Source organism: Pelodiscus sinensis, chromosome 16 (genome assembly GCF_049634645.1).
Source record: "Pelodiscus sinensis isolate JC-2024 chromosome 16, ASM4963464v1, whole genome shotgun sequence".
In the NCBI taxonomy this organism is placed as follows: Eukaryota; Metazoa; Chordata; order Testudines; family Trionychidae; genus Pelodiscus; species Pelodiscus sinensis.
In genome coordinates this window covers 17,142,819-17,156,611 of record NC_134726.1, presented here as the reverse complement: position 1 = coordinate 17,156,611, position 13,793 = coordinate 17,142,819, and the positions used below count along the sequence as shown (strand labels likewise).

The window sequence follows — 13,793 nt, the reverse complement described above, 5'->3', positions numbered from 1 at the left end:
TTAGATGGAGAAGGTGAGTCTAGGTGCTGTGATTGATGAGGTAAGTACTTTGCACTCGATGGTTGACAAATGCAGGAGGATCCCCTACGGGAGGACGATGTATGATCGCACCGGGGACGATCATCGTATGGTCTATGGTAGCTCTCATAATACCGCTCAGAATGCAACGGGGAGGAGTGGCGTGATGAGCGTGCACTACCATGCTGAATATAATAGACGCGGCATGGGGAGCGTCTAACAGACTCGTATCTTGAGGATCGACTGGGTGAGCGGGATCGTGAGCGGGTCCGACGTGTTTCTAGATACACTGTGTCCCTACAATTACACCGTCCATATGTGACCCGTGTAGGAGAAACTCTATAGTCACAATAGCGACCATACCTTTCTGGTGAAAAATCTGGAGACAGTCCCTATAATGAGTCTTTAATAATGCCTTCCTAGATAGGGAGGTGTCTTCTACCCTGACAGCCACAGGAGAGCCAGGCTCCGAATGGCAATAGAGCTGTTGCTGCGTTGATGCTGGCAGAATGCCTGGTGCCGGAGTCAGCAGCGCTGCCGAGGCTGAGGCATCAAGACCTTCTGCCTCGGAGCCCGGTGCCAGAGGAGACAGCGCCGTGGGGGATGGTGCTGCCATAAGTGGGGCTGGTGAGGCAGGCGCTGTTATAGCCGGTGCCGCTGAAGCTGGTGCCGAGCAACTGGTCAATTGTGGCACTGGCATCAATTGCAAAGAGCGCACAGCTGAGGCTTGCTAGCTAGCTGCGGCACTGCTCCCGATGCCAGCGCCAAAGCCGCTCTCGGCGGTGGGGGCTCTCTGATGGCCGCCCCAGCAGATTTCCAGACCCTCCTGGGATCACTTTGCACACCCCTGAAGACGCTGCAGATGCTGAAGGGAGGGATTGCGCTGGGGACGGCTTCGATCGCTTTGATTTGGCTGGTCCCGGGGAAGCCGCCCTCCGATTTTGTTTTTGTTCGGGGTCTTTTGTGGTTGTGGGAGGGATCGGGTCAGGCTGCAATGCCTTCCCAAACATCAGCATGCGTATCTTCATCTCCCACTCCCTCCGGGCTCTTGATGTTAATTTTTTGCAATGGGTGCACTTCTCAGGGACAAGAGTTTCCCCCAGACACCTTATACAGGTGTCATGGCCGTCAGCCATTGGCATGGGCTCACAGCACGCCAAACGCTTTTTGAATCTGGTCGATCCAGGCATTTTCAGTATGGGTACAGATTAAATGCCTATATAAGCATTGTCAATTTCACTTTTAGTGCTTTGCGCAGCGCTTTAAGAGAAGTGGCTAAGGAAAAAACTTCTTTTTTTTTACTTTCTTTTGAATAGGAGAACAAACTAACGGGAACACGAGTAACACTAACAAATTTAACTATTTACAGATGCAAATACTAACGGAAACTATTCTGAAAAGAGAATTCAGGGAGCTCTGACCGCGACCTGAGGCGGTTGAGAGGAACTGACAGTTACCGGCTTGCGCACGGCTGATCAAAAGCACGAACGCCTCGCTGGGGAAGCACGCATGCACAAGCCGGCAGAGCACAGCTATGAGAAATCTCCGAGCCGCGGCGCCGGGACGGGATCCGTCACCTAGCGTGGAGCACCCACGGGGCCACTCGAAGAAGAATAATGTTTTATTATGCTTTCCACTAAGACCCTGATTTTTTACAAAGCTTATTAAGAGTAATCCCATCCTTATTGAGAAAAACAGTTGAGCATGTGCTTCTTTAGCATGTATTTAAGAACTTTTCTGCATCAGGGCACAATCTAATATATGTGTAATAACCCTGCTCTCCCAATGTCTCTATTGCAATCAAACCAAAAACTTTTTGACTTTGGAATTATTTGTACTAGGGTTGCATAAATTGATCTAACTTGAAATGTTATCTATAACTCTAATATCTTAACGGCATAGTCCTTGTTCTTGATGATGTGATCTAACAAACAGGCATTATAGTCTGCATAATTACAGAACCTGCTGATTTTCTTTTCTTTGCATAAATTCTTCAGGAGTCCTGCAACTGTGCATTTATTAATATATTTCAGTAAATTTTGATCAAAACTTCAAAGGCATTTGTTGCTAATCTTTAAACGGGGTATCTTTTAAATACTGCTCCAAATTAATTATACATTTAGAAAGACTAATGTAAAACACACTAAAAGAACTAAATATGTAAAAACAAAGGATTGAGTATTGAAATCAGTATTTGTTCTCCAGCTACATTTGTAATGTTATCTGTTTTATAAAAAAACCCTCCAAAATGAACAAAAAAAACCCATATCAAGTTAGTAACCAGTTTTTGCTGAACTGAAGTTTGGATGATCGAGACTTCTTTTTCATAACAGAGCATAATTTAAACCAGGACTTTTTTGGGTGCTTTCAAATACTGTACTCCAAACAGTTATCCCAAATTGGGGAATACTTGCTTTCAAAATTTTATTGTAAACACTTCATATGGATATTCTTTTATTTAAAAAAAAATAAAATCAGAGCCTAAGACTTTATAAGCTAAATAAAGCATAATGAGCTTCTTTTGCAAAATGCAAATAAGCGATCAACTTTAATAAAGCAAAGGCAGACCCTTAAATAGCACTCCACTGAGGCCTGGTTCACACTACATTGGAAGGTCAAAGTAAGATACACAACTCCAGTTATGTAAATTACGTAGCTAAAGTCCATGTACCTTACATCATGTTTTTGCACACAATGGGAGGCCGACGGGGGCAAATGTTCTAATCAGTTTCCCTTACTCCTCATAAGGAGCTGGAGTACTAGTGCCAGTGGGGGGTGCCCTTTGAGTTCAATCTTGCGGGTCTATACTACATCCACTAAATCGAACCCTAGAAGATTGACCGAGACAGAGTCAATTTTCTGCATAGTGTAGACGTGCCCTTAGATGCTGGTACTGGAACACTAAAGTCAACAGAAAGACTCCCATTGACTTCTGTTTGTTGGATCAGACCTTTGATTCTTCTGTTATCACTCCACTTGCTAAACTAAGAGAGAGTTGTAAGAACAGGCGTACTGACTGCAGGATTAGTTTCTAAATCCATCTTCTACTTAGAATTCAGTATTTGTAAATATAGCTCAATCTGCATTTTCATGATGAATGTTAGTATGAAGTGACAGAGGTAGTATATGGCTCACAAACACAAAATGTGCATATGATACTGACAATTAGACGGTATTTTTTAGTACTAACTTGACGGTGGTACTCTCAGACAGGCACAATTTTAACTCCTTGACAGGTTTTTTTCAGTTTGTGTGCACATTCTTCTGTCAGAGCACACTGAACAGGAAGTGACTGCTTTTTAGAGAATGTGAAAATTGTCTCAGCATTGCACAGTCTTGCTAATATTTCTCCTACTGTTGCTTTCACATCTGTACATTGTGCTATAGCACACGAGTTGAGTTTTGCAATGAGGGAAAAATCAATTTAATTTCACAAGAGATAGATATGATGGTGTGGAAAGTTACTGAATACTGTTATTTGCTAGATAACATAGGTTATGAAAATGATAATGATGCCCAGCACCTGAGCAAGGAAAAAAAAAAAAGGTATTGGTGTGGAAGTTCTTGAGCTGTATATGGAGTGCAAAATCACTTTGGCTATGTCTACACAGCGGAGCTATTTCGGGATACCTCCGGTATCTCAAAATAGCTATTCTGAGTCTTTAAACGCACCTGTTATTTCAAAATATATTTAGAAACTACAGGTGTGCTATTCTGGCATCCCTTTAACCCTTGTTCCATGGGGATTACGGGATTTGTTGAAATAGCTCTTTATTTCAAAATTTGACGCTGCGTAGATAGCGCCAAATTTTGAAATAAGCTATTTTGAAATAACCTCGAAATAAGCTATGCATTTTGCATAGCTTATTTCAAGGTAAGGATGCTGTGTAGGTGCACCCTATGAGATTTTCCCTGTACTGGCCACAATGCACACCTGAAATTTTAGAAGAAAATATCACATGCCTGTAGGAAAGGAACATCTGTATGATCCTAGTACGTATTGGGAAATCCTTGTGAACGCTTTGCAACAATGTCAGTTGTGATTGATACCATTGCATGTTGGAAATATTTTAAGATCATCTAATAAAGAAAGACATATTTTAGAGTAGCATCTATTGGAGTCATGGCAATGTTTGATTTTGCTCACATGCCTGTTAAACTCTAGTACTAATAAACAAACCTATTATTTGCACTCTGTGTGATCTCTGACATTAACATAAGCACTCCAAAACTACCACTCTGTTTTATTTTTACTTTCACTTTAGTTCTCTTGTTCGTCCAGTCTCTGGCACAAATCTGCATAATTTTCCTGACGTAGTGTAGCCAATGAGTATTAGGTAAGTAGCGCCAACACAAAGGACTACTCCAAATGTCTCCATTTTATCTTTTTTTTCCTGAAAGGTTTATTAAGAAGCAATCCTATTCCAGGTTCATCCTATTTTTTTGGCTCATCTTGGTTCAGTCTCTTTCAATATTCACTCAGTTATGTCAGTTTTGAGCACTGTACTTGCTCTGGTGATTCTGTTCTCTTTTCTGTTTGGTTTTATGAGAAGCAATCTCATTCCAGGCACATCCCATTTTTCTGGTACAACCAAACCCTTATGCTGCTTTTAGTTAGCATAAGAGGAAGTTGGTGGGAGGGATAGCTCAGTGGTTTGAGCATTGGCCTACTAAACCCAGAGTTGTGAGTTCAATCCTTGTGGAAGCCACTTGGGGCAGAAATTTGTCCAGGTTGGTACTTGGTCCTGCTGGGAAGGCAGGGGACTGGACTCGATGACCTTTCAAGGTCCATTCCGGTTCTAGGAGATAGGCAATTGCTAAAAATTTAATTTAGCTCTTACTGCTAAGGAAAGAGTTTAGGTTATGGAAGCCAGATTAACTTTGTGTGTTCCCCAATAGCATATGTCATGGGGGGGGGGGGGGGTCCACTGAGCAAGGGGCCAGCTGGGGGCAATAAGGCATAGCACAGTGGGAGTGACCTCACTTAGCCTGCAATTACCAGATGCACACTGGCCTACCTAGCCCTGTGCTGCTAGCATGCCCCCTCTTCATGGGGGCAAGTTTGCGCTATGCTACCCCCCTGCCCAGTTCCTTGTCATTAAGCCCAGCACCTTCACACCCAGAGACCTTCCCCTGACTCTTATGACAGCAGGTCCCAGATTCACTATACCCATTAGCTCTTGACCAGTGCCTCCCCCATACAAACCCTCTCACACTGCCCAGCATCCTCCTCAGGGCACGTCTAGACTGCCTGCGGCTTTCGAAAGAAGATATCCAAATTCAGCACAATATGCAAATTTGGAAGGTTTTTTTTTAGAAAAAAAGCAGTCTAGGCGCTGTTCTTTCGGAAAAAAAACCCTTTTTCGAAAGAACCTTGTACATCTCATTTTTTTAGGAAGAAGGGTTCTTTCAAAAACGGGATTTTTTTTTTAAAGAACCACATATAGATTGCTTTTCCCCCCCCCGAAAAAACTCTTGCGAAAACGGGATCAGAATAAGATATGCAAATCTGCACTGAATTCACATATCTTTTTTTGAAAGCCGCAGGCAATCTAGACGTGCTCTCAGAGTTTTGCCTTCACAGCTAAATAGTACCCCATATTTCTGGGGAATTCTGCATGAGACAATTACAATTCCGTGCACAATATTTTAAAATTCTGCAAATTGTGTTTGTCAAATGTGGTAGCACCACTGGGAACCTACTGGCTGCATGGAGGTGGGAGATCACCTGACTTCATACTGCACCCAACCATGACCAGTGCTAGGGCCATGCCTGCTACAGAAACATCCTGGGATCTGCTTACCCCTCTGCACCAGGCATACCAGGTTCAACGCGGCAGCAGGATCTAAGTGCGGGGGGGGGGGGGCGGATCCAGGTGGGAATAAGAGGGTTCTTTTTGGGGACATCTTGGTGGGGGTGACTTGGGGGGGGATCTAGATGCATTGGGGCTTGTTGGGAGGTTCCATGTGCAGAGGCAATAGGGCTCCGCAGGGGGGATTAAATGAAGATGACTGGGTCTCAGCAAGCAGTGCTTAGGTATGGGAAGCCTACCAAGGAGGTCCAGGTGCAGAGAAGCTGGGATTCATTTGGGTGGGAGGGTCCAGGTGCAGGTGGTTGGGGTTCAGTGGACAGGATGTCCAGGGAGGTGGAGATTGCCGGGGAAGGGCAGGACGGATGGACTTGCTTAACAGGGGAGCCTCAGCTGCTGCCAAGAGGATGCTTGCACAATGGGCTCCCAATTTCCTCATTCCTGCTTCCCATATACTCTTCACTATGTTATTCTCCTATCATAAAATCTTGACGGAGGGGCACACATGCTACATTCTCTGGTACTTTTTAGAATTACAATTTTAATTACTAAAGTTCATTCAAAGTTCTGGAATATAAAATCACAAATGTAATAATTACTACAATAATTATTAAATAAGCTCCACAGTGCACCAAACAGGGTTTGCCATGGACAGGAACTGCTCCAGCTAAGTTATAGTGCTCTCCACCCACAGCAAGCCATGCAGGGCTGGAGCATCCCCGGTGGTGGGCTGGGGGCTTCGCCAGCCCATACCTGTTAACCATAACTAATAAGCATCACCCGGTAAAGGTGATACTTACCCATTAACTGGTTAACCATTCACGTTCCTAGTATTCACTAGGAAAATCTGAACAGCTGATCATATAGATAACCCCTTTTCAATCCATTGTCTTCAATTGACCTTACAGGTGCAAATCCTAACATGCCTTAGGATTGGTCAAACACATTTTCAGTCTATGCATATAGGTTTTTTTCACCTTAGCAAGAGAAAAAATGTATGTACACATAAAGACAACCAGACTTTTCAAATGGAGGCCTAAATCTCAGAAGTTATAGCATTATGGTTTCAAATTTATATTTGCTGATAAATACTGCTTTGAATTGAGATGATCTACTATACTCTAAACCAAAAATCTGACTGTATGAAGGAAAATAGATAATTTGTTAGATACAGTTATCTGTATGATTTAACTTCATAAAGTAATAGTACACATTTACAAGTGCCAGATTTTCAATTTATAAATATTTATCATAAGGACATGATTTTATCTTTAATGAGCCCAACTGTTAAGGACACTTCTAATGTGAGAAATGTAATTCAGCATTTCGCACCAGATGTAACTTCTGCCAGTTAGTCTTTTATCTTTCTTGTAATGAATGAGATATTGAAATCAAATTAAAAACATTATGTTAACATGTAAGTGATTATTAGAGTAACCACATCAAATCTGAGCTCTAAACTTGAAAAGGATAGTGAGGTTTCTGAAATCAAGTCAATTAATCTGAAGAACCTTTATGCAATATTTGAATGCTAAAAGTACCCTGCTTACTTCCTAAATATCTTTGTGTTTTTCTTCATGTATAGTACAACCAAGCTTACATTTTGCTACATAGCCCACTATTAAGTGCAAATGTATTCTCCATCTCACTTTCCCTGGCATCCCCCAACATTAAAATTGCTTTTTGGTATTTAAGTGTTATTCATTTTCGTTAAAATATAATAATAGTTGTATAAATTGTGGTTGTTCTGAGCCAAGATTTTGATGGTAGCAAGATTATACTCATTTCAAGGCTTACGCTCACAAAAAAAGGGGAGGGGATGAGAGAGAGAAAGAAAGAGACACTTAAAAGAAAAATATTCTAAGTTCAGACAAAAATATCTTGTTAACCTTTACAGAAGAGAATTCTGTACTAGGGTTTTTCATCATTACAAACCTTTTTGTATAGAATTTTAAGTCATTCCCACTGAGGCAGAAAAAACTACTAGAATATTGAGGAGGTATAGGGTGTGGAGGGATGTTAAAATAACATTCTCAGATTAGAGTCAGAAAATTAGAATAAATACGAAGTGATCAGAAGGTTAGCCTTAAACTGCATGAGCCAGAGTGGGGGTTTTGTTTCCTCCATGTATATACGAGATCAATTATAGGGGAAACCAATCTGATAACCAAGGGCATATTGAATTTGATTAATTCCTGGAAAGAGCAAAAAAACAGAAAATAACGGGTGTCACTACACATCTATGTATCTGTGCTACCATGATAACTGATTTTATACACATATAAAGAAGGCTCTTCAAAAGAATAAAAAAATGGAAGCAGAATGCCTCTGTTACTAAGGAAACTCAGAGCCATAGAGAACTCTGTTTTTGATTCAGAGAATTTTTCACAGTTAAGCTGTTGTATTGCTAGCTTCCTAGAGCTTTGTCCTCATTTCATTTATTTAATACAAATGTTTGACTGACTGATTGTTGGTATTAGTTATTAAATCATTTACTTAATCTGTAGAATAAGCCAGAATTATCCTTTAAAATATCTAAACATGAGCCAAAGAGAATGTGACTCATTATTTGTGGCTGGGTGATTTGTTCATTAGAATACTCTTCTATTATTGTCTCTTTTCCCCAAACTTAAAGCTAACCTAGTGTTCTGTAAAAATTTTAACATTTCTGGTATACTGTAGTTCCTAATATGTTTTAGGCAAGTAAACATGCAATATCACTTTGAGAGGAGAGACTATATAATAGCCAGAGAATGCCCAAATTAAATACAACTGCCATGAACTATTTTATATTATCTTTAAATTAATTAATTCTGTAAACCTTATCTGAAAAGATAGCTCTCTGAAGAGTTAACATGGTTGAAGCCAGCCAGAAAGAGGAACTATTGATCTTTATATGATGTTAAAAGTACCATTCAACCAAGTTTCACTTTAATGGCAGGATAAGCCTATGTAAGCTGTAGTTCTGTGAAACATTCTGATAGCGAGTCGCACTGTACAATGTGAACTTTAAAAGGCAAGTGGAATGCTAGTTTTTAGTTAGACTAAAATGCAGTAGGGTGTAATGCAATATCATTCTTCAGTTACAATGAAGGCATTTTATATAAATTATTTCTGATACCAAAGAAATAATGTCACAAAAATAAAATGGCACTAAATATTAGTAAGTTAACTGAATGAAAATAAACTTGGAAGACAACAACACATTGACTTTATATTAATGCTAATTTATTTGCAGGAGACTTATGACAGCCATTTCATTTGAGGCTCTGTCTACACTTTAGTTATGTCGCTTTAATGAAAGCACTTTCATTGAACTCCTGTTGAATATCCATGTGATGGCAAAGGGCATCTACACTAGCAGCTCTTGGAAGAGAGAGTTGGGAAAGGTTTGCAATGCTTCATGTGTGACAGGCACAGCATCACTTGATGCAGGTTTCACAATCCTATTATTTTATAGGCATCCTGCACTTTTCAACTGAAGGTGGTGGCGGGACAGGGAGCGTATATGTGGGAGGCAGTGTGTTGGCATTAGAGATGTTAGATATCGGATAATAGAAATATTGAGTAACTGCACAAAATGTTATCAGTTACTCAACTATTCAATAATCCCCGAGGGCGGGGCTGGCAGCCAGTATAATGCAGCCCTACTCCCGGGGAGCCCCTTGCCATCCCGCAGTACTGGGTGCCAGATGGGAACCAGTCCACGAGGGGACCCAGTTTAAAAATCAGCTTCCCATGCAGACTGGCTGCCTACAGTCCCACACTGCTGCCTCTGAAACCAAGGCAGCAGTGCAGGATGGCACCAGCCGCGGTCCGTAGGGAGTCGGAGCTCCACACAGACAGAGGCTGCTTGGGTGGGGTGGGGGAGGCTGCTGCAAAGTACCCGCTGTCTGCAGAGGCCCAGGCTGGCCGCAGACAGAAGCTGGTCTGCCAGCAGCCCTGTCCAAGTTGGGACCCGCTGCAAACAGGGGCTGCTGCTAGGGACCAGCCTGCAGTGAGCCCAAGTGGGGATGCAGAGCAGCCTCTGTCTGTGGGGAGCTCAGATCCCCCACGGACAGGGGATGCTGCCACAAAGCAGCCTCTCTCTGTGGGGAGCCTAGGCCTGCTGTGGGTAGAGGCTGCTTTGAGGCTGCCACTCTGTAGCAGAGGATCAGGGGGACAGGCGGCACCAATGAGAAGGTGTTGGGGGAAACTTTTAAGCTGGCTCCCACTTCCTCCCACCCTTGCTGCCTCTCAATCAGAAGTAGCAAGGAGGGGGGGAAATACAAGTAGTTGAGAAGATTAACCGATAAGCCTAGGCTTATCGGTTAATTGTCTAGTTGACTACTCGTTTACATCCCTAGTTGGCATGCTATCTTTAAAGTTCAGCCAGCCACCAGAAGCAACCAGTCATGAGGAAGCAGAGGGGAACACCTCTAGCATCAGTCTCCATGTCCCTTCCCAGCTCTAAGGAACACAATAGTGATTCTTTCACACACTCCTACACACCTGCCAACCTGACTCTGTGTTCATCGTGCAGGAGAGAGGAGCATTCCCTAGTAGTAATTTGCTCTGTTGTCATAGCTGAGTGGTCTGCTTAACTGTCAGAACCAAGTTCAAAACAGGGAACAGAGTAGTCACACCAGGCATTATGGGATGCTGGGAGAAGCCAGTTATGATATAATGCGTTGTCACTTTAAGTTTGCCATAAAAAACTTTGCGCCTCTCATTGAGAGGGTTTTATTTTGTTACTGAAACCAAAGAGTTGTGTTACCAGAGGTGGCAATATAGCGTGGACACTGTTTATTTGCTACAAGTCACCTTTTGGTGATAAAACTCTGTTTTGTAAACAAGGCCTAGGTAACAATAGCGCTCACGTACATTTTTAAACGCGTTAAAACAATTAATAAGTACTAAACTAGTAATTTAAAAACTCCATAAACATAATTCATATTGTATTTTGCCTAAAAATGTTAAACAACTCTCTACCTCCAGACTGCATCCCTCTGTCAGCAGAGGGATGCAAATAAAGCACTTCGAAAGTGCAAATGAGCCCGGGATTTAAATATCCCGGGCTTCATTTGCCTACTCACATTCTGGCGCTGTGCCGATCATGCGCCATTTTGAAACTGAAAGTGCTGTGTAGCCGTGGTTCTGCCAACAGTGGGGACCTTTTTCGACAGATCCTGTACTCCTCATTTTTTGGAAATGCTCCCCGCTGTTGGCAGAACCACAGCTACACAGCACTTTCACTTTCAAAACGGCGCGTGATCAGCACAGCACCGGAACGTGAGTATGCAAATGAAGCCCGGGATATTTAAATCCCGGGCTCATTTGCACTTTCAAAGTGCTTTATTTGCATCCCTCTGCCGACAGAACAAGAACCTCCACTATGAGCTTCAAGAACAGACTTGAAAGATAATACTTTTCCTTATACCTCTTATAAATTTCTTCTCATCCCTCTGGGACATTTTGTTTTATATTAGGGTCTTGATGGCAGCAGGGATCTAATAACTAAAATAAAATGTGGAAGAGTATGATTTTGTAATAATGCATCTGCAAGGTGTATTGCAATGTCAGTGAAACTGTGATAGAAAAGGTTTAAATTTTAACAATACAAAGGGGCAGGTTTATTTTGTTTTTCATCCAGTAAATGTATTTTAAAATGTAAACATTCAAAGAGGCTCACTCGGCTGCTGTGATGGTTTAGGAGCTTGGGAGAGTAAATATTGACATTTATTTTTGGATGGTACATATACACACAGGCATAGATTTAAATATCCCCAAAATGTATATGAAATTTGTGATCAGCAACCTAGACAGATGTTTTAGAACAATCATATTCTTTCTTGTTACTGGTCAACACAAAGCACATTTTTAAAATGGATAATGAAGCTAAAGTGTTCAAGATAAAATACATGGTGCTATGCAGCAACGGCCATTTTATTGTGACTTCAGCTCTTCTTTTTATCAGGAGATGTAAAATGGAAGATGCCCTGCTGAGGCTGATTAGCTAACAAAAAGGAACTGACCTACCTCAAACTACTCTTTACCACAGGTAAACTTTATATCCATCAGATCAAACAGATTTCACAAACACATCATTCTAAACAAGACTTGAATCAGTTTGATAATTCATTTGTATGAGAAACTGCCTATTCTTTGGATAGAAGTCTGAGAGGAGTAGCCATGTTAATCTGTAACTTAAAAAATACAAACAAATAAAAACCTTAAAAACTAACCAAAAATATATATAGACAGTATCACGAGCTTTCATGGGCACAACCCAAGAAGGGGATTGTACCTCGAAAACTCATACTATTTATACATATTTTTGGTTAGTCTCTGAGGTGCTAAAGGACCATTAGTGGCCAGAGAGAGAGGGGTTGACAAATGTAGCGAGCAACCCCCTACTATTCTATGGATGTAATTTTTAAAAATATTGTCCACATGTAGACATGGCAGTGGGAGGCTTCAAACTGTGTAATACTGTCTGTTCACACTGTAGAAACCATTTCTTTTTTAGCTAGAAGCCATCTTGTATAACAAAAACCATTTCAGCTTTTCTCTTTGGCACATAGACCAGAGTGAACTTTCTGTCACCCCGTGAGAGGAGGCCTACAGGATGGTCTATTGGTATGTGTTAATTGGGCTGGTTGGGACAGGAGATGTACTCCCTCGTACCTGTCTGCCATCTTGCTGATAAGGCTTTGTTTTTCCAAGTTTAATTAATGATTTCTGTAATTGGATGCCCTGACGTCAGACTGTTTGGCTTAGGGTATAAAGATACTAGGATTGATTGTATTAGCCAGCCTTACTAGGCCCGGCTCTGCTGGGACCACGTTTGGCTCACCTAGCTTTACTGATCAATAAAGCTGTCTGTTTAGCCACGTAAAATGAGTGAGGCTTTTGCTTCGACAACACAGTCAAGCATCTCTCTCTTATGCCCTTGTCAAATAGGCAGTCCAAACTAATGGCTGTCAGGGAAGGGTTATTTGTTTCAGATGGAAAAACAGTTTTCTGACTGTATGCAGTTCATTTGTAGTACCCCAAGTCACCCTCATTGTTGGAGCTTCTGCGCCCTGAAGAGATTATAGTTTAAAAGACAGAACATATAAAGAGGCAGAGGGAAAAAAGACAGACAATATACACATGGTGATCAAGTAACACATCTTACTACATTTGTGTGTATGCATACACATAGTATTGCCAGCTGTTCAGATCTCTTTTTCAATTTTAACTGTAACTCCTTTAACTGTTTGGTCCTGCCATGAGGACAGGAGGTTGGACTAGATGATCTCTCAAGGTCCCTTCCTGTTCTAGTATCCTATGATCTTACTTAATTTCTATTCTTCTTCTAAAAACAATGTACTGCTCAACTAGTACAAATTTACCCTAACTGCTTTTGCTTTTTAAAATAAAAAGTTCCTTCTTATGCCAAACCCAAAATAAAGCTTGAACTCCAACAAATGTCCCCTTACTGCATCCTATGATATGAGCAATTCACATCAAAGTGCTGAAAAGAAAAATCAGTTAAATTAAAAAAGTAATTGTACCTGCTTTATGAAACTTTTCCATCAGCTCGTGCCGAACTAACTTCTCCAAGTTAAAATAGTCATGGTCTTCATCTGGGTTTTGTAGAAATAGAGGAATATGCTGAAAAACTATTACATGTTTACACTTCCTTTTTTCAGCTACAGCTAGTTGTGCATTAAGCCATTCATCTTGGTTCTGCTTTAACTCAGGACTTTTAGAAGAATCGAAGTATAACTGAGAGTTAAGCACAAGAAAGAAAACCCCTCCGACCCAAAAACTGAAGTAATCATCTCCCCAGTGCTTGCAATAATCATCTATTGTTTCCGGGGTTGGAACATTGCCAATATCATGATTTCCGCTGACAAATACCAATGGAATGTCTTGGTCAAGGTTCTTCAGGACATTTTTCAAATCTTGTTCTTGGTCCTTTCGCCACTGAGTTCCTAT

The 13,793-nt window shown here is 41.3% G+C and overlaps 1 protein-coding gene across 2 annotated transcripts in view; it reads right to left on the bottom strand.

The window, feature by feature from the left end:
- The window catches only part of CPPED1 (calcineurin like phosphoesterase domain containing 1), a 154,247-nt gene that overhangs the window by 62,036 nt on the left and 78,418 nt on the right, over positions 1-13,793 (bottom strand). For both annotated transcript variants that reach the window (XM_075899349.1, XM_075899348.1), the window contains exon 3: positions 13,367-13,789. In XM_075899349.1, coding sequence (XP_075755464.1) covers positions 13,367-13,789 — 423 coding nt within the window. The remainder of the gene's footprint in view (positions 1-13,366; positions 13,790-13,793) is intronic.